The 24,046-nt window shown below is 39.6% G+C and overlaps 3 protein-coding genes across 4 annotated transcripts; all 3 read right to left on the reverse strand.

Moving 5' to 3' along the window:
- Positions 1 to 737: 737 nt before the first annotated feature.
- Positions 738 to 2,064, reverse strand: LOC148919380 (uncharacterized). The gene has a single exon (XM_089046349.1). The coding sequence runs from the start codon at positions 2,010 to 2,012 to the stop codon at positions 738 to 740; it is 1,275 nt and encodes a 424-aa protein (XP_088902475.1). The 5' UTR covers positions 2,013 to 2,064.
- A 4,948-nt stretch (positions 2,065 to 7,012) lies between these two features.
- LOC148919381 (uncharacterized) lies at positions 7,013 to 8,436 on the reverse strand. The gene has a single exon (XM_089046367.1). It carries the CDS (start codon positions 8,288 to 8,290, stop codon positions 7,013 to 7,015), a length of 1,278 nt encoding a protein of 425 aa, XP_088902493.1. The 5' UTR covers positions 8,291 to 8,436.
- Positions 8,437 to 16,303: 7,867 nt separating this feature from the next.
- Positions 16,304 to 21,408, reverse strand: LOC103318990 (leucine--tRNA ligase, cytoplasmic). 2 transcript variants are annotated; one of them, XM_008220470.2, is made up of 3 exons: positions 21,234 to 21,408; positions 17,503 to 20,784; positions 16,304 to 16,624 (listed from the first exon to the last, which is right to left on the reverse strand). In XM_008220470.2, exons 2-3 carry the CDS (start codon positions 20,763 to 20,765, stop codon positions 16,618 to 16,620), a joined length of 3,270 nt encoding a protein of 1,089 aa, XP_008218692.2. In that variant the 5' UTR covers positions 20,766 to 20,784; positions 21,234 to 21,408; the 3' UTR covers positions 16,304 to 16,617. The 2 variants fall into 2 exon arrangements, with proteins under 2 accessions (XP_008218692.2, XP_088903620.1); XM_089047494.1 differs by lacking the exon at positions 16,304 to 16,624 and having other exon boundaries at positions 17,499 to 20,784; positions 21,234 to 21,398.
- Positions 21,409 to 24,046: the final 2,638 nt, after the last annotated feature.

Consider the following 24,046-nt stretch of genomic DNA (forward strand, 5'->3'; position numbering starts at 1 on the left):
GAGACAACGTCGTCAGGGACAATGGGAGAAGACTGCTTGCATTTGGAAAGTACGCAGGTAGATCTGCTTTTTTTGACAACTTGCACTGGGCTACAGTTGGTAGCAATTGTTATTACTTTAGTAACTTTACCCATCTGTGTTTTGTGTTGTGTTTTTTTTTTTTTTCCTCTTCATAATCAAAATTGTTGGTGTGCTCTTCTTGTCTCATCCCTAGTTATTTGACACATGTATGGCATAAAAAACAATATTTATATATTTTAAAAACACCGAAAAGACCAGGGGTGAGTGTGTTCAATGATTGGTCTTCATGATCTTCGTAGCTGTCTCTGTATCATAATATTAATCCTTTGTAGAGCATTTGGATGATGAAATTTGGCACTCTGTGGAGAGGTGTATGCTCTGTGTACCATCCCTTTGTTTAGAACTCCATTGTTTTAACAAGAATTTTATGTCTCCACAATTGTCAATTCTAGTGTTTAGTATCAAAGTGAGAAGGAAAAATAATAGGGATGATGTGATGAGAGCAACAAAAAGCAGGACATCCAGAAAACAATGAGGAAAAAGATGCTGGAGATCTCCTAAGTTGTCAATTCGTCCATTTCTTGTAGACACAAACAACACAATTTTCAACCAAATATGGAAACAAATAAGCAAAGACAAGATACATGCAGCAAAAAAAATACAGTATTGTATTGATCTCATAAACGTGGACATTTTCAATCTACATCTTCACATCACTAGTACGTAGTAGCAGTGGTAGTGCTCTCCATTCCCATAACTGACTCTGACTTTGCAAATGCTTGCAGTTCATCATCATTATCCTCAAACTGGATCATGTCCACCAGATCATCAAAACTAGCACGGTTCAGGAAATCGAGCATCTCATCATCGTGAACAAGGAAGCCTGACACATTGAGTGAAACGTTTTCATTACCAAGTTCACCACCTGTTTGATCTTCTGATGATATCCCAAGTCCAGTATTAATATTGCCTGAGTCTTCATCAACTGCAGACTCCTCGATTATGCATGGATATGGATGTGATCCTCCTCCCAATGGTTGTGCTGTAAGTGGTTGGATGTTATCCAAATTTGAGAGATCCTTCAGCAAGGCATCAACATCATCAGAATCTAGAAATTGGCTGAGGTCATAATTAAAACCAGCACCTTGTGCTGGTTGATGATCAGTGTCACTAATTAGCTCAAAGCCATAGTCTGGCTGAGGGAGAGATGGTGGAGGACTAGTTGATGCAGAGGCCATAGTCGTTGGGTAATCTGTAAGAAAGTAGTGTGGTTGATCCATTGGCAAGTAAGCATTCGCAGTGGTAGTCTGCTCCGGCTGCTGATTATAATGATTTGTAACCTCAGAAGCCTCAGAAATTGGTGTAGAATTCGCACCTAATACGACTTCATCACTGCCTAGTTGCCTTGGAATCTTGGTAGGGGATTGTAGTATTAGAGCATGACCACCGACACCATCATTCTCTGATAACTTCCTCTTTCTGTCATTCTTCCGAATTCGACAGAGCACGTATTTACCATCACACCCACAAGTATTTGAATTTGACTGGGGCTTCACCAATGAAGGGTGCAGGCTGTACTCGTGCATAATCCAGCAGCCATGTTGATCAGATTTCTCATTCTCATAACGAAACCTTTTACACAGACCTAAAGGCGTATTCTTTTTCGAAGGATCACGGACCGTGGTCCCTTTGTCCTCACCTTTCCAGGTTCCATTCCCTATCGTTCGAGCCACGCGGGAACCCTTGCCGGTCACTAACTTCAATTTGGTGAAGAAATAGAGGTCTTCACCCTTTTCCAAGTTTTGTCCACCGAAATCATTCCATATATCCCATGGCTCTTTCTTACCGTAAAGATTGAATTCTGGCACAACGTTGCTATACTTAAATGGTGTGCCAGAAACCTTGTTAAGAAGATAATACCTCAATAATTCATCATCGCTTGGACGAAACTTAAATCCAATTGGAACATCAACATACTGACAAGGTGCCATATATAAGTATGTGTAGTTTCCTCTTGGACTTTGCTGAGAAGAGAAGGCTAAAGATGAAATATTTCTTGGTTTCTTGGAATGGAAAGAAAAGGAGTACGTAGGCTGGTTATGGTTTCTCTGGGACTTTGAGTAGCAGTGATGTGGGCTAGGGTTTTGTGATTTCTGTGTGAATGAGTTCCTTCCTTCCCTTCCAATATATATAGGACTATTAGCAGGCCCAGTCCTGGCCCAGGTCGACTAGGACACGGCAATAAATAAAAAGGTAAAATCCCGAATAATCCGTCTCCCACAGATAATGGCTTTGATAATTATCAGCTGTTTGTAATATCATAAGGTTATATCTATACTTTCGGGTTAAGTTGTAACAACTTTGTAAGTTACTTGTGCCCCAAGCATTTTCATTCAGACAGAAACTTGGAGTAGTTTCTTTATGTATGATGTTCTATGTATTCTCACTCCCAAATCGAACCCTATTTTCTCACCCCACCCGCCACCAAACTTTTTAAGAACACTCCCTCAATCATTCCATGATTGTCCTTTCCCCTTCTTCTTCCACTTCGACCCTAAAAATAAAACCAAAGGACAGAAGGCTGGTGGATGCAGGAGTAAATCCAGTCCCCTTCTATTGATTCTGGTCGATGCAAGAGTTGTTGAGAATTTGGATATGCCCGTTGGGTCCCACTCTAACAACACCGATACTGTCCCCACTTTACCACCCGCCCAAGCCAATCCGTCAGGTGTGAGGTTTTTATCACAAAAGGCCTCGGTATTAGTTAGAGTATGGTAATTCTATTTAAACCCATTTGTTTTCTTTCACTCCACCGATGTGGGATTCCAACAAGAGTAAGGCTTATCTTAAAATTGATTCGGATCCTGGAGACATGAAATTTCGTAGCATTCGGAGACACGAAATGGTCATTTGTGATAGATTTGCTGGTCGTCGATGATCAATTTGTCAGTAAATTCAAGCCTAATGATAACTGACCGTGCTGCTTGTTATGAAAACAACAAATGCAGTCAAAGTTGGAATTTGTCATGGCTTGGATCTATTTAATATTATTATTTTAACAGTATCTTTCTCTGGATGAACCTATAACTTATTACTAGTCTACATACTCAACGACTTTGTCCACCATTTGAAAAAAATATTGAGCTTGGACCTTCACTCTCAGTTCTAGTGTAGTAGTGTGCGTATATATCGCGCCATTCTAAATGAGTTATATTGCTCACACACATCACCTATTAAGATATAACCTCATGGACAAAGCCATGAGAATTATTGTTTCAGTTTTCAGATTTCTAAGCATTGTAAACATTACCATTAGCTTATGGAATAGAAATTTGGGTGCACCTTGTAAACAAAATGAGAGACAAGCACTTCTAATGTCCAAGAAAGATCTTAAGGATCCTTCAAATAGGCTTTTATCTTGGGGTGAGGGAGATTGTCTCAATTGGATTGGAGTTGTTTCCAATAATTTAATAGTAATGGATAATGCTTTAAATTACCCTTATCAATAAACAAAATCGGGGAAAAACAAATTTTGTTTTTGTTTTTTTTTGTTTTTGTTTTTTTTTTTTTATACATTGCAGTGTTTTGTGTAAAGAGTATAGCCAATCGGCTATACGCTTTTTTGCTGTAGTGGTGCCGCTATCATTCTCCGCGCTGCCATTCCCCACGAGACCTGAGGATTCTTGGCCCTGTTTTCTCCCATTCCTCCAGCATCCTTGGTACTTCTCCAGTTTATTTCTATTGAATCAATTAAATTGTTTGCTTTGTTAATTGTGTTCATTTTGTGTTCGGGGTTTTCGAAATTTTATGAATTTATGCTACATTAGGTGTCTTTTAGGAGATTGAGATTCTGGGTTCGGAGTGCAATTTGTATTAGTTGATTTTCCTTGTCCTGTTTTTGTCTAGGTCTTCCACCATTAACTTGGTTGTGGAATTGTAGTTTTAGGGTGTTGCCAGGGATCCTTTATGCAAGTGCTTAGTTAAGCAGCCCACTCGTACATTTGAAGTTACCGCTTAGGACCTTCGTTGGGCTGCATATAGACGATGAGCATGACAATTAGTATAGCCGCGCGGCTATACTATTGAAAAAGGAAAATCGCCCATCGCGAGTGTGGTAATAGTATAGCCGCGCGGCTATACTATTTATTTTAAACAAACCCAGTACAGCCGCGCGGCTATACTATTTATTTTAAACAAACCCAGTACAGCCGCGCGGCTATACGATTTTTTATTTTTAGTATAACCGCATGGATATACATTTTTTATTTTAAAAAACGCCCAGTATAGCCGCGCTGCTATACAATTTATAAATAAAGACCACCTCTTGAGCCCGATTTGCCATGTGTCAAAAATAGCATACACATCCAGAAAACTACATCCCTGCTTTCCATGAAAAAATTGCCCCTTATGCATCTGTAATTGGTATGTTTTACACTATGCTATCAAACCTATTTAGATTTTTCCCATGAAAATTAGAACCCTATTTAAGCTTCTGTTTTTCCCCCTCTGCCTGTGAATTGCATGTCTTGGGAGAAACAATTTTTAGATTATCGAGTACTTGTGATATTGGGGGATCAATAGAGTTTGCATCAGAATTTGCAAAGGACGGCCTTCTTCAAATTTAGGGAAACAAGGCAACAATTCCCTGAATATAAATAATTTGAACCCACCTGGCGTCTACCGCCCGCTTTGCCAAGTGTAAAAATAGTATAGCCGACCGGCTAGACTATTTATTAAAGCAGTACGGCTATAATATTTTCATTTTAAAAAAACCCCATGAATAAAAAAAGGAACTACCACTCCCACTCGAGTATAGCCACGCGGCGATACGATTTATAATAAAAATTAATCACCTCCTGGGGCCTTCTCCGCGTGTCAAAAATAGCTCAGGAATATAAAAAAACAGTAGTATAGCAGTGCGGCTATCCGTTTTTTTTTTTTTTTATAAATATTTTTTCACTTTATTGAACTAATATGCTGTCTAGTTGATAAACCATGTTCAGGAGGCTTTTCACAAGATTCAGCCCTGAAAAACATCTCTCTCTTCCCACCACTGTCGAACCTTTGTCTCAATCTGTAGGAGATGGTCTCTCCTGGCAAAGCTCTTACCACCTTCAGCTGCCATTTCTGTAATCTTACCGAAACTGCAAAAATGAGCATCGATTTACATTAGAAAACCAGCTGTTCAAAGGCATTATCATCACAAATAATAAAAAAACATTAACCAGAATAAAACCAATTATCCAAAATAAATAAATTTAACAGCCAGTGTGATTCATCACAAATCATACAATAACACCAAACAAGGTCTTCCGTTAGAGAATCCACCGATCAATAAGCTCAACACAAAACAATCATAAGCAACTATTTGAAACAACAAAAGGGTATTGAAAAAATAAAAAAATAAAAAACTGTGAGCAGGGACGGACCCAGGAATTTTATGTCGTAGGGTCATAGTGTAAAAGGCGGCAATGGAGTTGGGGCTTAAAGGCTTGGTGGGGGAGAGGGTTAAAGGTTTGGGGGTAGAGATTGGGGATTTAGGTTTGAGGGTTTAGAAAATGGGGGCTTTGGAGTTGAAAACTCAGGAGAGAAGGAGGGTCTGTGTATATACAATCTGTTCTCTTTTTTTTTTTTAAGACCTGGACCAAAACGACGTCGTTTTGGCCAGGTCTTTTAAAAAAAAATTCGGTGCTGGTCCAAAACGACGTCGTTTTGGCCAGCGCAGTTTTTAAAAAAAAAATACCAAAACGACGCCGTTTTGGCCAGCCTTTTAAAAAAAAAAAATTAGAAGCTGGGCCAAAACGACACCGTTTTGGCCAGCTTATTTTGAAAAAAAAAAAAAAACAGATTTCTATTCATCTTCTTCTTCCTCAGTACCTGCAACTCCTTCTTCAGCCTTTCATGGGGTCACACCCCAATTCAAAGGGACCTTCTACCTTACTTGCTTGGAGTCCATAGGGTCGTTTGACCCCATTGACCCCACTGTGGGTCCGTCCCTGACTGTGAGCCATGTACCTGTGGTTCAAAATTGAATATGGTAAGGCATTACCTGTGGTTCAAATTTGAGCAAGGAGAGAAGAAACAATAGCTGGGAAGACGATGAGGAATAACTTAGCTTAGAGCATCTCCCTCCAAGGGAGATATTAAATTCATAACATTGTTTTGCTTCATTTTATCAATTTAACACACTGTCTCTGTGGTGCATATATCCTAGCTGAAAGGGTGTCCCTATATGATTATGAGCTTATCATTGGAGACAACGTCGTCAGGGACAATGGGAGAAGACTGCTTGCATTTGGAAAGTACGCAGGTAGATCTGCTTTTTTTGACAACTTGCACTGGGCTACAGTTGGTAGCAATTGTTATTACTTTAGTAACTTTACCCATCTGTGTTTTGTGTTGTGTTTTTTTTTTTTTTTCCTCTTCATAATCAAAATTGTTGGCGTGCTCTTCTTGTCTCATCCCTAGTTATTTGACACATGTATGGCATAAAAAACAATATTTATATATTTTAAAAACACCGAAAAGACCAGGGGTGAGTGTGTTCAATGATTGGTCTTCATGATCTTCGTAGCTGTCTCTGTATCATAATATTAATCCTTTGTAGAGCATTTGGATGATGAAATTTGGCACTCTGTGGAGAGGTGTATGCTCTGTGTACCATCCCTTTGTTTAGAACTCCATTGTTTTAACAAGAATTTTATATCTCCACAATTTTCAATTATAGTGTTTAGTATCAAAGTGAGAAGGAAAAATAATAGGGATGATGTGGTGAGAGCAACAAAAAGCAGGACATCTAGAAAACAATGAGGAAAAAGATGCTGGAGATCTCCTAAGTTGTCAATTCGTCCATTTCTTGTAGACACAAACAACACAATTTTCAACCAAATATGGAAACAAATAAGCAAAGACAAGATACATGCAGCAAAAAAAATACAGTATTGTATTGATCTCATAAACGTGGACATTTTCAATCTACATCTTCACATCACTAGTACGTAGTAGCAGTGGTAGTGCTCTCCATTCCCATAACTGACTCTGACTTTGCAAATGCTTGCAGTTCATCATCATTATCCTCAAACTGGATCATGTCCACCAGATCATCAAAACTAGCACAGTTCAGGAAATCGAGCATCTCATCATCGTGAACAGGGAAGCCTGACACATTGAGTGAAACGTTTTCATTACCAAGTTCACCACCTGTTTGATCTTCTGATGATATCCCAAGTCCAGTATTAATATTGCCTGAGTCTTCATCAACTGCAGACTCCTCGATTATGCATGGATATGGATGTGATCCTCCTCCCAATGGTTGTGCTGTAAGTGGTTGGATGTTATCCAAATTTGAGAGATCCTTCAGCAAGGCATCAACATCATCAGAATCTAGAAATTGGCTGAGGTCATAATTAAAACCAGCACCTTGTGCTGGTTGATGATCTGTGTCACTAATTAGCTCAAAGCCATAGTCTGGCTGAGGGAGAGATGGTGGAGGACTAGTTGATGCAGAGGCCATAGTCGTTGGGTAATCTCTAAGAAAGTAGTGTGGTTGATCCATTGGCAAGTAAGCATTCGCAGTGGTAGTCTGCTCCGGCTGCTGATTATAATGATTTGTAACCTCAGAAGCCTCAGAAATTGGTGTAGAATTCGCACCTAATACGACTTCATCACTGCTCTCTAGTTGCCTTGGAATCTTGGTAGGGGATTGTAGTATTAGAGCATGACCACCGACACCATCATTCTCTGATAACTTCCTCTTTCTGTCATTCTTCCGAATTCGACAGAGCACGTATTTACCATCACACCCACAAGTATTTGAATTTGACTGGGGCTTCACCAATGAAGGGTGCAGGCTGTACTCGTGCATAATCCAGCAGCCATGTTGATCAGATTTCTCATTCTCATAACGAAACCTTTTACACAGACCTAAAGGCGTATTCTTTTTCGCAGGATCACGGACAGTGGTTCCTTTGTCCTCGCCTTTCCAGGTTCCATTCCCTATGGTTCGAGCCACGCGGGAACCCTTGCCGGTCACTAACTTCAATTTGGTGAAGAAGTAGAGGTCTTCACCCTTTTCCAAGTTTTGTCCACCGAAATCATTCCATATATCCCATGGCTCTTTCTTACCATAAAGATTGAATTCTGGCACAACGTTGCTATACTTAAATGGTGTGCCAGAAACCTTGTTAAGAAGATAATACCTCAATAACTCATCATCGCTTGGACGAAACTTAAATCCAATTGGAACATCAACATACTCACAAGGTGCCATATATAAGTACGTGTAGTTTCCTCTTGGACTTTGCTGAGAAGAGAAGGCTAAAGATGAAATATTTCTTGGTTTCTTGGAATGGAAAGAAAAGGAGTACGTAGGCTGGTTATGGTTTATCTGGGACTTTGAGTAGCAGTGATAATGGATTCTCCAATGAGTTTCTTGGAGTGATGTGGGCTAGGGTTTTGTGATTTCTGTGTGAACGAGTTCCTTCCTTCCCTTCCAATATATATAGGACTATTAGCAGGCCCAGTCCTGGCCCAGGTCTATTAGGACAACAGCAATATAAAAAATACAAAATTAGTGAAATACCCAATTCTAGACATGAAACTATAAATATACCCTACACTATTTGAAACATATAAACACACCCAAAATATACCCAAAACTGACAGCTGTTATATTTTTTAGTTTAATTACTTAAATGAAATACCTTTATTACCCATTTAGTATTAAATTAGTTTTTTTTGAAAAATTTGGGCCCTTTCTCTCTCTCTCTCTCTCTCTCTCTCTCTCTCTCTCTCTCTCTCTCTCTCGTCTCTTTCCCTTCGCAGAAACCAAGCCTAGGCCAACGATCTTGGTGCTCCGTCCACAGCCAGCATGACAGCGATCGGAAAAGGATCGGTCAAGGCCGACGATCAAGTCTGGGCTAAAGCCCACCACATCACCATTGACGACGCCGCTGCGAACTCAAAAAGGTATGTGGATTTCAAGTTTTCCGACGTCGTTTCCGGTGACTCCGGCTGTTGTTTCCGTCGATCGAGGTATGAAACTTTATCTAATTTTCGTGCTCAAGCTGTTTATGTATGTGGTTAGGATAGATTTTGGAGTTTTGGAAATTAATCAATACACCCTAGTTTGACCGACGGCTTTGGCAGTGTTCCGGATTACTCCGGCCACTTTTTGGCCGGGGTCCAAGACCAAAAATTTCCCCTTGTTAGTCTGAATATGTTGGTATAGGTATTGTAAGGACTTTTTTGATTTTATTGTAGTATGATTTGGGTGATTTCATGTTCGATTAATTAAGTTGCTGGTTAAGTTTTCATAATTTTTGCAGTTTTGGAGTTTAAATTTGAAATGTAGATCCAATTCTTCTTGATTTTATATGTTTATTTTTGTTATTGTCGATTTGGAGATAAGCTATTGGATTTTCTAATTTCGTTCTAATTTGTATTAGATATTCGTTTGAGTTTTAAATTGTGATTTTAATTTTTTTTGTTTATAATTTGGATTGATTTCAAATTTAGTTTGGTTGTGGATTTGCTTTTTGTGTTTTGGTTTGAGCTGTGTTACAGATTTGTGATATTTGATTCTGTTATCATATTAATTTTGAATCTGAGTATATTCGTGTTTTTTCTGTTTATGCACTATTGGTTTTTGAGTCGACTATAATTTGTTGTTAGGTAGCAGTGTTATTACCTTATATTGGAACTTTACAGACATGCATTAGAAATAGGATTTCATAGGAAACAAGCAGTGTTATTATCTTATACTGGAACTTTACAGTGGTAGACATGCATTAGAAATAGAATTTTATATGAAACTAGTAGTGTTATTATCCTATTCTGAAACTTTACAAGGGGTAAACAAGCATTAGAAATAGGATTTCAGAGGAATCTAGCAGTGTTATTACCATATATTGAAACTTTACAAAGGGTATACATGCATTAAAAATAGGATTTCAAAGGAATCTAGCAGTGTTATTACCCTATATTGGAACTTTACAGGGGTTAAACATGCATTAGAAATAGGATTTCAGAGGAATCTAGCAGTGTTATTACCCTATAATGGAACTTTACAAGGGGTAGACATGCATTAGAAATAGGATTTCAGAAGAATCTAGTAGTGTTATTACCCTATATTGGAACTTTACAATGGTTAAATGCATTAGAAATAGAATTTCATAGGAAAAAAGAAGTGTTATTACCCTGTACTGGAACTTTTGCATTCAAAATAGGATTTCATTGGAAACAAGCAGTGTTATTACCTTATACTGGAACTTTACGGTGGTAAACATGCATTCAAAATAGGATTTTAGAGGAAACAATCAGTGTTATTACCCTATACTGGAACTTTACAGCCATTAATCAACATGAAAGTAAACTAGCAGTATTAAGAATGAGTATATGACTAAATATCTCTTTCTTTTTTGAGTTGCTGAAAACTGACTATTTTATAGTCATATGCAGTTAGTCCAATAGTGAAAATCCAATATAGTTTCAAAATTTTGTCTTGGATTCGAATATAAAATACTGTTATTACCATAGACTGGAACTTTACAGCAATTAATCAACATTACAATAAAGGTTTGGTTTTTAAATGTCTTACCTTTGAAGCCTTTTCTTGTTCAAATTGTTCTTTGAAATTGTTCTCTTTGTTTTGCAAGTGGAGGTTAGTGTGTGGTGTTGGTTTTTGAAAGTAGATCAAGCTTGGTGGTTGTTATGGAGTTTCAGTTTGCATAAATGATGAAGACGGTGAAATGAAGAGATGTTTTGTTGAGATGGTTTAATGAAGATGCGTGCTTGAAGTTACTATTTTCGAGACAGTTTTGTGTTGTAATAAAATGTTTTGGACTTTTTGTAACCAAATAAAAAATAACAAAAATTTGGGCTTTTTTATAAAATTGGATTGGGCTTGTTTTGGGTGTTTTTTGAGTTTTTTTTCAGTGGCAGTCCTGTAATTTATAGGAACTTCAACACCAATTTCTTATATAATAAATGGATTTTGGGTGTATTTCTAAAGTGCATTCTATGTGGGGTTTTTTTATAATTTCAGCTCCTATTTTGGGTGTTTTAGTGAAACTATATTCTCACTCCCAAATCGAATCCTATTTTCTCACCCCACCCGCCACCAAACTTTTTAAGAACACTCCCTCAATCATTCCATGATTGCCCTTTCCCCTTCTTCTTCTTCCACTTCAACCCTAAAAATAAAACCAAAGGACAGAAGGCTGGTGGATGCAAGAGTAAATCCAGTCCCCTTCTATTGATTCTGGTGGATGCAAGAGTAAGGCTTATCTTAAAATTGATTCGGATCCTGGGGACATGAAATTTCGTAGCATTCGGAGACACGAAATGCTCATTTGTGATAGATTTGCTAGTCTTCGATGATCAATTTGTCAATAAATTCAAACCTAATGATAACTGACCGTGCTTCTTGTTATGAAAACAACAATGCAGTCTACATACTCAATGACTTTGTCCACCATTTGAAAATGATTTTGAAAAAAATATTGAGTTTGGACCTTCACTCTCAGTTCTAGTGTAGTAGTGTGCGTATATATCGCACCATTCTAAATGAGTTATATTGCTCACACACATCACCTATTAAGATATAACCTCATGGACAAAGCCATGAGAATTGTTTCAGTTTTCAGATTTCTAAGCGTTGTAAACATTATTACCATTAGCTTATGGAATGGAAATTTGGGTGTGCCTTGTAAACAAAATGAGAGACAAGCACTTCTAATGTCCAAGAAAGATCTTAAGGATCCTTCAAATAGGCTTTTATCTTGGGTTGGTGAGGGAGATTGTCGCAATTGGATTGGAGTTGTTTCCAATAATTTAATAGTAATGGATAATGCTTTAAATTACCGTTATCGATAAAAAAAAATCGGGGAAAAACAATTTTTTTTAAAAACATCAAAGTGTTTTGTGTAAAGAGTATAGCCAATCGGCTATATACTTTTTTGTAAAAAACAATATCCCGAGTATAGACGATGATCATGACAATTGTATTGCTGCGCGGCTATACTATTTTTTATAATTAAAAACCATAATATAGGCCGGCGGCTATACTCTTTTTAATATATAATAATTGAAAAACCCGAGTATAGCCGTGCGGCTATACTATTAATAATTGAAAAGGAAAACCACCCTTGGGCGCTTAGAGCCGCCCGGCTATACATTTTTTATTTTAAAAAAAGCCAGGTATAGCCGCTCGGCTGTACAATTTATAACTACAGACCACCGTCTGCGCCCGATTTGCCACTTGTCAAAAGTCGTATAGCCGTCCAAACGGCTATACTATTTTTAAATAAAAAACCGTGGTACCGCCGTTCGGCTATACTATAATTTTTTTTTGAGAAAAAGGAAATCCTTTCAAGCTTTAGTTTACTTCCACGGTATTCAACGCCGGTCCTTTCACTGGGGGCATCTTATATGTATTCGTCGGTGGCTGCTGCCAAGTCTGCAGTAATTTCTGCGGTCTTGGGCTGCCATGAGAAATCTGCCCTCTGGTCTTTGTCATCACAGATTCAGGAAATGGTACATTCCATATGGCTGTCTCCCTTGTTTTACCAATTTGATTACATATTTATTTTGAAAATGTTTTTAAGTCCTTATGCAGAGCACAAGTTTTATCATCACTCAATTTTGAAGTGATTTTTTTATCATAAATGACAATAACTTCTACTATCAAGAATCAGATTGATCTGATCTGATATAATATAACTTTCTTTCATGTGGCTTCTTCTGGTGCACAAGAGATACTTAAGCTTCTTCTGGTGCACTAGTAAAGACATGGTTGAACACATGGATTCCACAACACCATTTGACAAAGTGAGTTGCCTCAAAGCTCTTTTTGTTCATGTTTGTTACATGATTTTATTCAAAAACATCCGAATCGATTTCAGGCTGACTATTATACACATCCAGAAAAATACAGCCCTGTTTTCCATAAAAAAAAAGTGCCCCTTATGCATCTGTAATTGGTATGTTTTACACTATGCTATCAAACCTATTTAGATTTTTCCCATGAAAACTAGAACCCTATTTAAGCTTCTGTTTTTCCCCCTCTGGCAATTTATTGCATGTATTGGGAGAAACAATTTCCTAGATTATTATTGAGTACCAAGCAGCTTCAAGATTTAACAAGGAAAGGATGTGTTGGAATCTCTGATTTCACTAGTGATATTGGGGGATCAATAAAATTTGCAAAAGAATTTGCAAAGGACGGTCTTCTTCAAATTTAGGAAAACAAGGCAACAATTCCATGAATATGAATATGAATTTGAATAATTCGAATTTAGGAAAAAGTGGTGGAGAATGAAAGAGTTGGAGAAGATCCAGAAGCCTTGATATTTTCAAACCTGGTCCTGATTTCTTTGAGAATGAGAAGCGCTATGAAGAATTGAAGAAAACCATACTTGGTGAGGAGTCTGAAGGAGGAAGAAGGTTCTGATGATGCAGTTTCAGATGCCCTTCCCTGGCAACATGTGCTAGGCAGTATACAGTTGATTGAAGAGGACACCACTTCATCTTCTCGTATTTTTATCAAGTTCCTTTTTATGGAATTGTCGGAGTATCTTGGCATCCGTTTGCTAAACCAGCGGCTCAAAGATCCTGCATTGCAGGACTATCATGATTCTATTTTCCCAAAGGATAATCCCAAGACCACCAGCTTTGCCATTAATTTTTTCACATCCATTGGTCTTAGTGGCATCACTGAGAAGCGGCGTGACTACTTGAAGCAGATGCCACGACTATGCAACAACAAAAACCGGTGTCAGACTCAGAGTCAGATGATGAAGAATATGAGAGTCGTTCTGGTTCATCCGAGTCGGACACAGCAAGTTCTGAGTCTGATGAAAGTGAAAGCGACAGGAAGTGCAGGAGGAAAAAAAACTACAGGGACGAAAGAGACAGGCGTAGGACGAGAGTGATGGTAGAACCTTCGAGCAGTGCTGTACAGTGTTGACATATACTCTCTTTCTGTGAACAACAATGCTTGCTTTGCTTTCTGTGGACTTTAGACTAGTTCTTTGGATGCATTCCCGAGTATAGCCGCGCGGCATGCTATTTATAATAAAAAAGACCACCTGCCTAACGCTTTGCGCCCGATTCGCCATGTGTCAAAAATAGTATAGCCGCGCGGCTACACTATAATAAAAAAAGGGGAAATGGCCCTCAGTGCCACCCATTTTATAATTTTTTGTCAAAATACCACACCTCCCCAAAATTTTTAAAACTACCACCTATAAATACATTTTTATTGCCCACTTATTGCCCACATAACACTTTTTCTGAAATTTAGTTCTCTCTCTCTCTCTCTGAAACCCAGTTCTTCCTCTTCCTCTTTGTTTTCTTATCTACCCAAATCCAAACCCCAATTTCATCTTCCTCACGAAGAAGAAGATCAAGAACAACCTGCAAAACCCACAGATTTGCCCTCAAAACCTAGTTCTTCCTCTTCCTCTTTGTTTTCTTCTATACCCAAATCCAAACCCTAATTTCTATCTCTCTTCGAATCCCTTTTGCAACCTAAACAAACCCAAACAAAACCATCTTTTCTAAATATGACAGCATGTGTTGGCATTAGGTGGCCATTGTTTGAGCATTTTGGTCCAATTTTGGGGGTTTTGAAGTCTAGATTTACGGTCTTCAAGAACAGCAATCGTATTGTGATTTTATTGCGGTTGTATTGTAGTCGTATTGCTTTTGTATTGCTATGGTATTGCTGTATTGTAGTCGTATTACAAAAATAGTACAACCGCAATACCATAGCAATACAAAAGCAATACGACTACAATACAACCGCAATAAAATCACAATACGATTGCTGTTCTTGTGGTCTATAGTGAAAACAAAGAGGATTTGGGTAGGAATAAAGAGGTTTTTTTTTTTGCTAGGTCCATCTAGGGGATGCTGATGATGAATAAGATTCGTTTACTTTGTCCTTCCATGTTGACCAAAAATAGAATGGGCACTGGCCACCACCATTTCTGTGCAAAGCGTAAGCGTTGGTGATTTCTGTGCGAGCAAAATGGGGAGGATTGGTTTGCTTGTATCAGATTTCACAATCTCATTCATGTGGCTTTGGTCAGGGGTCTTGATTAAGATGTATCTGGGGTTTGGGCCATGAACCCACCGGTGAGATTATCAAATCCACTTTGTCAATTGTAAACATGTTCTTCTTTGCCTTGTTGGGAAACTTCAAAAATTGGGGATTTCACCCGATTCCATTTCACTGTTGCTGCAAGACTTCATTTGGGTAGAGAAGAAAACAAAGAGGAAGAGGAAGAACTGGGTTTCAGAGAGAGAGAGAGAGAGAGAGAGACACAATTTCAGAGAAAAGTGTTATGTGGGCAATAAGTGGACAATAAAAATGTATTTATAGGTGGTAGTTTTAAAATTTTTGGGGAGGTGTGGTATTTTGACAAAAAATTATAAAATGGGTGGCACTGAGGGCAATTTCCTAAAAAGACCGCCTGGTGCCTTGCGCCAGCTTTCCCACGTGTCAAAAGCAGAATAGTCGTGGCGATACTATTTTTTGTCATAAAAACCGTAACATAACCGACCGGCTATACTATTTCTATAAAAAAAGGGCCCGCCTGGAAAATACTGCTGCTTCGCCATGTGTCAAAAAAGTATAGCCCGACTATACAATTTTTTATAATAAAAACCGGTTATTAACAATATAGCCGTGCGGCTATACTATTTTTAAATGTAAGTATAGCCGGTCGGCTATACCGTTTATAAAATGACCCCCGTAAAGCCGCACGGCTATAACCTTTTTGGGAAAAAGGGAAAGTCTTTCAAGCTTTTTACTTCCAATGTATGCAAAGTTCATGAGCTGGATTTTTCTTTTTTGTTTTTACTTTTGATATGATTTTTTTTTCCCTTCATTGATAAACCTTCAATTTCTTTTTCTTTTTTCAAGGATACATGAATCTTGGCTGCTGCAAAGTCTGCAGTAATTTCTGCAATACTTTTGATATGATCAGAAGAATGAATGTGCGACAGTCCAATTATAAATTAATTACTGGGTGAAAATCTTGGTTTTATTTGTTTCAATTAGTAACTGTCAATGTTTTCAGAGACACGATCCTTTTCTTTCAGAAATTCTTTGATTTGGTACTATTTGAAGGATAAACATATTGGATATCATGCTCTGCAACACCAGCTTGCATCATATTGACATATGCAACACATTCCAATTTTTCCATACATCATTCATGACTAAAGCACACTACTCTTTCTGGTCTTTACAACGAAATTTTCGAAACCAAGGTACGAAACAAGATGTAATGTAACAATTTGATTGATGGTACAGTTCAAATTAATTTTAAAGCAGAAGTTATATCCATATCACATGTAGATATAAGTTAACATAAGTCTATAGGATGCTGAAATAGAACAAAGTTCAAAACTTGAAAACAAAACTAAAATGTGATATTCAAAAATTCAAATATGACACATCACTCTCAAAGAATCTCACCCAGTTCATCATCACAAAAGTCAGAGACAAGTCTTCTCTTCATTGCAAACAATTCTCCCAGCAGCATGTCAACTCAATTGTTCATTGCCTATGTTTGAGAGTGGAGTTTCCTACGACCTATTGGCATGAAAGAGAAGAAACAGAAATGAGGTTCAAACATCATATAGCAAAAAACACTAGAGGGAAAAGCTCACAATCAACACAAATCTTGCAATGAAGAAACCAGGCATGAATGCTGATGAATAACATCACACGTCTCAAAACCCAGCAAAACAAAATTTATTCCTGTTCACAATTGCACGGTATAAAACAGAGAATTTATTAACAAAATTTGCATTATGCTTCAAGCACAAACCCATGTAGACAGACGCACCTGAACAGAGCAAAACCATTCATAAAGATACATATATTAATATTAAAAATTAAATTCTATAAAGAAAAGTTGCAAAAAAATCAAAATATAAAACCAACAATAATTTTTTCGTAATGCCAACCTTAATAGAACATATCTAGAACAGTGCAACATAATGTGACACATTGCACTGCAATGTTACACATTACAGATTTCTACTAACAACATTAATCAAATATATCCACATCAGCAGAGAACAGATGTGACAGATTAATGTCTGAAGCCCGGGAAATCAAAATTGCCTCCAGATAACACACAACAGGGCAGATCGCAGAAGTGCAGAAAGGCTTTTTGATTATTGGTTCTTCCAATCTGATTCCAGAGATTACAGGGTGGGGGAGGAACAATTAATCCTCATTTCTACTAGAGGGTTTAGTTTATATTAATATCATATATATTAAAATCCATGAATGTGAAACAGAAAAGTAGAATTCGTTTTTTAATATCATATATATTATCTGTGTATATATATATATACTGTAAAGTTCGATGCTTTGTTGAGTAAAACAATCTAACCAAAAGTGTCGGTGTGTGTGTTGGTGTGCGCTTTAGTGCAAATATGTAACAAAAGGATTATAATTACCTGGACAAGAAGATGGCAGTCGGGCTTCCAGGGGATGGAGGATTCTGCTCCACCAATTTAACAAGTGAACCAGCTTTAGCAAGAGCATCAGGATCAGAAGCAGACAAAACTTCTACCTCTTCAAGACCGATTTGTCTCTTAATTAAATCCAGGTTCTCTCGAAGGACGTCAATCTCTCCAAATGGTAGCTTCAAGTCTAAGGCCTGAGCCCCTAGTGCAACTGCCTGATCCTTCTTCATCTTCATGAAAGGCATACAAAGCTTTTGGGTTTGTCTAAAATCTTTAGTCTGACCAATTGAACTTCTCTGCAATGCCTCCATTATCACCGTGTCTGGAGCAAAAGTGCGAGTATCTCTGTCAAAATTACTTTGTAGTATCCTCAAACACTCTGCCTTCCATTCATCAAATTGCTCATTTACATATATCAAGCCAATGGGTAGCTGCTTGTTTTCTGTCACCGTTGTAACTGGAGCACCCTTCTTATTGGCTTTCTTTGAACCTGACCTTTGCTTTTCATACAACTTCCTCATTAAAACAATGGAATCTTGCAAATACTTATTGGAACTCTGGAGGGTCAGATCTGGAGCATCAGCCACAGGCCATCCTGCATTTACCACAAACCCTTCCTTCTTCAAAAGTTCCCTCCAGACATATTCTGCATAGTGTGGACAGATTGGAGTAATGAGACGAGTCTGCACATCCATAAAACGCAGCACCAATTCACGGTTCATACCCCCAGAACCACATGAAAACCTGTACTCATCCCTGGCAGCTTGAAGATCATAAAACCCAGTCTTGAGGGCTCCTCGGAACATGTAATCCCGATAATTCTGCTCAGTTCTGTTCACAGCGATATTTATCTCATTCAAAAAGACCCTGTCAGCATAAGTAGAAGGAGGACCTATTCTCAAAGAAGAGTCCGCAGCCAAAACTTCTTCCATCCATGCAATCTCTTTGGTAAGCCTTAGGATAGCAGCATTTGCAGTCTCAAATACAAAATTTGCATCATCGACACCATCTCCAGCATCAGCCAATGAGAATCGCGTGGCATCAGCAGAAAATTCCTCAATTGCCTGTCGAATGGTCCTAAAATTCCCAGTAGACTTGGACATCTTCTCAGAATTTAGCATGATGTGCCCATTGCATCTAAACCCACGAGGCCAGTGCTTTTTGGGCATAATTGCCGTGTGGTTGTAAATGCAGAAGGTCAAATGATTTTGGATTAGATCCTTGCCAGACACTCGAATATCAAATGGATACCAATATTCAAACTCCTGCTTCATCTTATTAAGAATCAATGACGAGATATCAGATGATTCAGGATATGGGCCATCACAGAAAATATATTCCCAGACCTCATCAGTCATTTGTCCAGGTTTAATTGCAGATTTGCTGGAACCATACATGTCTCCATTGTGTAAAAAGTGGGCAATGGTGTAGTAAGCCATGTAAATGGTTGAATCGGACAATGACTCAACTAAGAATTCTTCATCCCAGGGAATCCGAGTCCCAAGCCCAAAAGATCGTGAACAAGCCCACTGATTCAACCAACCCAAAGTGTGTTCAAATCCATGTCGTGTCTCGTCAGAATACAAATTCATGCTGGACAAACACTCCTCAGCCAGTTTTTTCCATTCAGGTTCCCCATATGTGATGTACCATTGATCTGTAAGAGCCACAACACACTCATCACCCGATCGTGACACCACCCGCTTCTCAGGTTCACTATATATAATTGCCTCATTCGCCTCTATAAGCTTGCTCCTTATCAATGGTTTCACATCCTGGACTTTCCTTCCATTGAATTCTCCGACAATAAGTGTCCCTTCTGTGAATCCTTTCAGGTATGTCAACCTCTTGGCTTCTGCTAGCTTATCTTTCTCATTCTGGCTTTTGATTTTCAGATCTGCACAGACCTTCTCCGCAGCCTTATTTCCAAATCCAGGAATGTTGATGATCGGGATAATCTCGAAGGGCATGACCCATTCATCCTTCACACCATATTTTCCCCTCAAAGCAGGTTTTGCTTTTAAATCATGCAAGGCCATATAATCATCAGGAGAATCAGCAGGCACACTAGTCACAATCCCAGTGCCCTTGTCTGTCAGGACAGTCAACATAGGAAGAGTATAAATAATCTGATTAATTGCACGTGGAGACTTCAATGGAAGGCCAATCAAATCATAGCCAGTGAGCTCAACCAAGCAAGTAGGTTTATTTGGGACCCTAGAGTACTTCTGATAGGCAAGATTAAGTGCTGCTCTCTGTGTTAGAATAAATACATCTGTTTCATTGATTTCAAAGGCTCCATACTTCCCATCAGGCAATACCCATGCATTTGTTTGTCCGTACATTGTCTCAGGTCTCAGTGTTGCTGCAGCAAGGAACACTTTCCTTCCCTCCAACACTTTCAATTTAGACGGGAAAGGTGCCACCACCTCCATTTTGATGATGGTGTATTCTTGGGGCTGAACTCCTTCGCCAGATGCCCTATCATGATCCGCACATGGCTGCCCATCCAATGGAGAGTATATTGTGTAACGGACATCTTTCACAATCTTACCCATGGATTTTAATTTTCTCACCTGCCACCTCACAAAGGCATCAAAAAAGGGGTTCACGTCTGTAGTAATAAACGAGCGCCTCCAGTCACATCCCAATCCAAAAGCCTTGAGGTCTTCCACTGCCAATGGAGGAAAGAATGTCAACCAGTTGTAAGGATCCTGGAATTTGCATATCTCACTATCAGAGAGGCCAAAACTACGCATGATTTCCCATTGGTAAGCTTGTCCACTTGATTTTGATGCAACCTTCGACTTCTTTCCCTTGAACTTATCCGGAGGTGCACCATTATTTGCATCCTCTGCTTCTGCTTCCACTTCCTGGTTCTCTTGTTCCAATTCACTGGTAAAAACTGGTGGGTTGCCAAACTTTTGAATCTCTCTTGCAAGTTTATCAGCTGACGCTTTGATGGGCATGCCAGTGCAGTGGAAAGCAAAAGGCAAAAGCACATTGGCGCCTCTTAGCCTATGGTAAGCTGCAGCAAACTCTAGCTTGGAGAGTGAGAATGCATGTCCAAGATGCAAAAAACCATTCATGTAAGGAAACGGGAAGTTCCCAAAGAACTTCTCCCCTGGTTCAGGAGGCTTTTCACAAGATTCAGCCCTGAAAACATCTTTCTCTTCCCACCACTGTCGAACCTTTGTCTCAATCTGTAGGAGATGGTCTCTCCTGGCGAAGCTCTTACCACCTTCAGCTGCCATTTCTGTAATCTTACAGAAACTGCAAAAAGGAGCAACAATTTACATTAGCAAACCAGCCGTTCAAAGGCATTATCATCACAAATAATAATAAAAAACATAATAGATTGAGATTCTATGCAACATTAATCAGAATAAAACCAATTATCAAAAATAAATAAATACAACAGCCAGTGTGAATCAGAGATTCCCAAATCCAAGCTAAGCAAAAGAGACTAAAAACTAAAATAGCAAATTGTATCGGCAATTGTAACTATTACATGCTGAAACTCAATCTAATTAGAATCTTTATTAGCTTAATTGAAGTCCACATGAGCAATTTGTAATGAACAAATCATACAATAACACCAAACAAGGTCTTCCGTTAGAGAATCCACCGATCAATAAGCTCAAAACAAAAACAATCATAAGCAACTGTTTGAAACAACAAAATTGAAAAAATAAAAGAATAAAAAACTGTGAGCAACGTACCTGTGGTTCAAAATTGAATATGGTATGGCATTACAGGAAAGCCCGGGCGCGTGTTTTCGTACTAGAAGAGAAGCCAGGGAGAAATTTAGGGTTCCTTGGAGACGAAAAAAAGTGTAATATGCACGGAGCGTCAATTTGAGCAAGGAGGGAAGAAACAATAGCCGGGAAGACGATGAGGAATTAGCTTAGGGTTTTGGAGTTTCAACGGGGCCACGTGGCAGGTCCTAAGTTTAGGTTTTGTAGTGATTGTGTGTGCGGCAGTGCATGGTTTATGGTACACATCTTGAACAAGATTAAAAGTTCAAACTTTCTGTGAGCCCTAGATGTGAGCTTAATAAGTTCAGTTTCCACCGTTACACTTAGAAGATGCATTATTTGGCAAAATTAGAAGGGAAATTGGTAGAATGACCCTTTGTGTATAAAACTTGGTTAAATTATCCCTATAAATACATATTATTGCCCGCATACAGCACGAAAACACGACAAAGTAAGAGGGTCGGACGACCCTTTGGAATGCCAGAAAATTGGGTGTGGACTCCAATGGCGACCCCTTGGCCAACCTATGTGCGAAACTTTGGGTGCACGCCAAGTGCTCAATGAAAGTCCCCTTCCCCTTTGTCCTTCGCTACACGCTAAGGTTTATTTATTTTTATTTTTTTTAAAGCTCCTAGCCAAACAACGTCGTTTTGTCCAGACTCATCAAATTATTTTTCTAATGACCTAGCCTTCAAACTCTCATTCCCTAAACAATCGCACAATTCACTCCTTCTCAAACCTTAAGCCCCAAGCCCCAACCTCCACCACCACATCACCCGTGTCAACCACATCCTGTTGGTAGCCATTGCCAACCATATTTATGGAATGAAATTTTTAATATGATATTATTATGTTTCAGTTATTATATTGATATGAAATTTCTTGATTATAGTTTATATTTGTTATGTTTCTTACTGATAGTTAATTTTTTTGTTTTGATTAGGCTTGGGTGTGAAGGGGAGTAGGGCCCGATCACTTGTCATGGGAGGTTCCTCCATTGGACTGTAGTGATGGTTGTCATGTCCGCCACACTTGGTACTGCTTGAAGGTATCTTGGTAGCTATCCTTCCTTTTTGGGTGCGGGTACCTGGGTATTTGGGGCAAGAGAAGAATGTTGAGGCGGGGGGTGGGCACCAAGGTGGAGGATCGAAAGGTGTTGCATGCGAGGTGGTGAGCCACGCTTAGAATTGAAGTACTTAGTCTTGGCGTGGACAATGTCCTGCTTCATTAGCTCCACATATGTGTTTCAAGGGTTGTTGTGGACTAGGTACTGGAAGTTGGACTCGTAGAGGCCACTCTTGAAGGCGCCAAAGGCAGCGTGGGCTTTGGTCTCAAGAGTATTCGTGGTGAACTCTTGCATACTCCTCGTCCTCACCGCCGAAACATGTACATGTCGTCCGGCGGAGTCTGATCGATCTGGATCATGAAATGGTCCAGGGAGGCTGCTTCAAACTGTCAAATGAGTTGATGGTGCGGGGTTCAACCTATACAACCAATTCAGGCCACGCCACCGAGGGTGGAAGGGAAAAGAAGGCACATGCCTTCGTCGGTGAGGCCCTTGCACCCTATGGCATATTGGAAAGAATGTATGTATGTGAGAGGATCCTCCGTGCCAGTGTAGAAGGCGATGCGACCGGATGTCCTTCTCTGGGAGTAATTGAGGATGCGTTCGGTAAATGGCCCGGATCGTGGCTTTGCCTGAGTTGCCGGTGGCTCGCTGTTGCTCGCTCTCCGTGCGCCGAACCTTATCGAAAGAAGCCTCATGGCCGGGTCGGCATGAGGGAGAGTCTCAGTGTTGAAGGCCTGAGGGGTTTAGGGTCATATTCTTCGAAAGCCTCAGTGTGATAAGACTCGTAGTCTTCTGAATGGTACTACTCCCAATTCTCCGAATCATCTGCACATTCTCCAGCTGGTAGGTGGGTGGGCTTTGGGGGGCCTAGGTGTGCCACCCTTAGGACTTTGGGCTTAACATTGATGGGGATGGGTTCTTGTTGATGGTCCAATAGTCGGTCCTTGCAGTCTCTGTAAACCTTTATCGGTTCATGGGGCCGATCTTTCGGTGGGGACATTTGAAGGAGTTGCGACTTGGTTGTCTCCGGATGGAGAAGGCCTTTACCCTTGTTGAGCCTAGACTGGACTAGGGCGCTGTGGTGAGAAGGCACTGGCTGGTTTGGTTGGATGTGCTCAACATCCCGGTAACGTCATGCCGGGAGCCCGGACTTGAGACTTCTCTCGCCACGCTCAGGGTGCGGTAGTCATGCTCAAGCTCAACGTTCTTGGCATGAAGATGGTCGTATTTCTCGACATCTTGGTGACACTAGCGCGGAGGCGCTCCCGCTGCCGAGATTGGCATCTGCTGAAGGTTTCTTTCGGAGGAGCCCTCGCAGGGGGTATGGTGGTGAGTGTTTTGGCTATCCTTGGTCGGCATAACTGAGTGTGGGGTGAAGAAGAGGCGATGAGGCTTGATTGGAGAAGGAGCTAGCTAAGTTGGTAGAGAGAAATAGGATTCAAGTATCGTTTCCCACATACGGCGCCAAACTATTGATGCTCTTTTTCGGAGAGGGTCAACTTAGAGATAAGGGGTTTGTCTTCAGTTGTGGAGAAGGTGAGGACCTTTAGCAAGGGGCTAGCCTGCATAAGACAAAGTGGGAGAAGCAATCGTTAAGCTTTGGACACCGGTGTGGTGCCGGCCGAAGGCTCTCCGATGCTTAAGTCAGCTAAGAGTAGTAACTTTTACTAGGGTACTGTTCCCTATTTATAGGGAAGTGAAAGTGGGA

This window comes from Prunus mume, linkage group LG2 (assembly GCF_029339155.1).
Source record: "Prunus mume cultivar Tortuosa linkage group LG2, ASM2933915v1, whole genome shotgun sequence".
NCBI classification, from domain to species: domain Eukaryota; kingdom Viridiplantae; phylum Streptophyta; class Magnoliopsida; order Rosales; family Rosaceae; genus Prunus; species Prunus mume.

Coding starts and splice junctions, on each gene's coding strand:
- LOC148919380 (XM_089046349.1), bottom strand. CDS start 2,012: ATGGCACCTTGTCAGTATGTTGATGTTCCAATTGGATTTAAGTTTCGT.
- LOC148919381 (XM_089046367.1), bottom strand. CDS start 8,290: ATGGCACCTTGTGAGTATGTTGATGTTCCAATTGGATTTAAGTTTCGT.
- LOC103318990 (XM_008220470.2), bottom strand. CDS start 20,765: ATGGCAGCTGAAGGTGGTAAGAGCTTCGCCAGGAGAGACCATCTCCTA.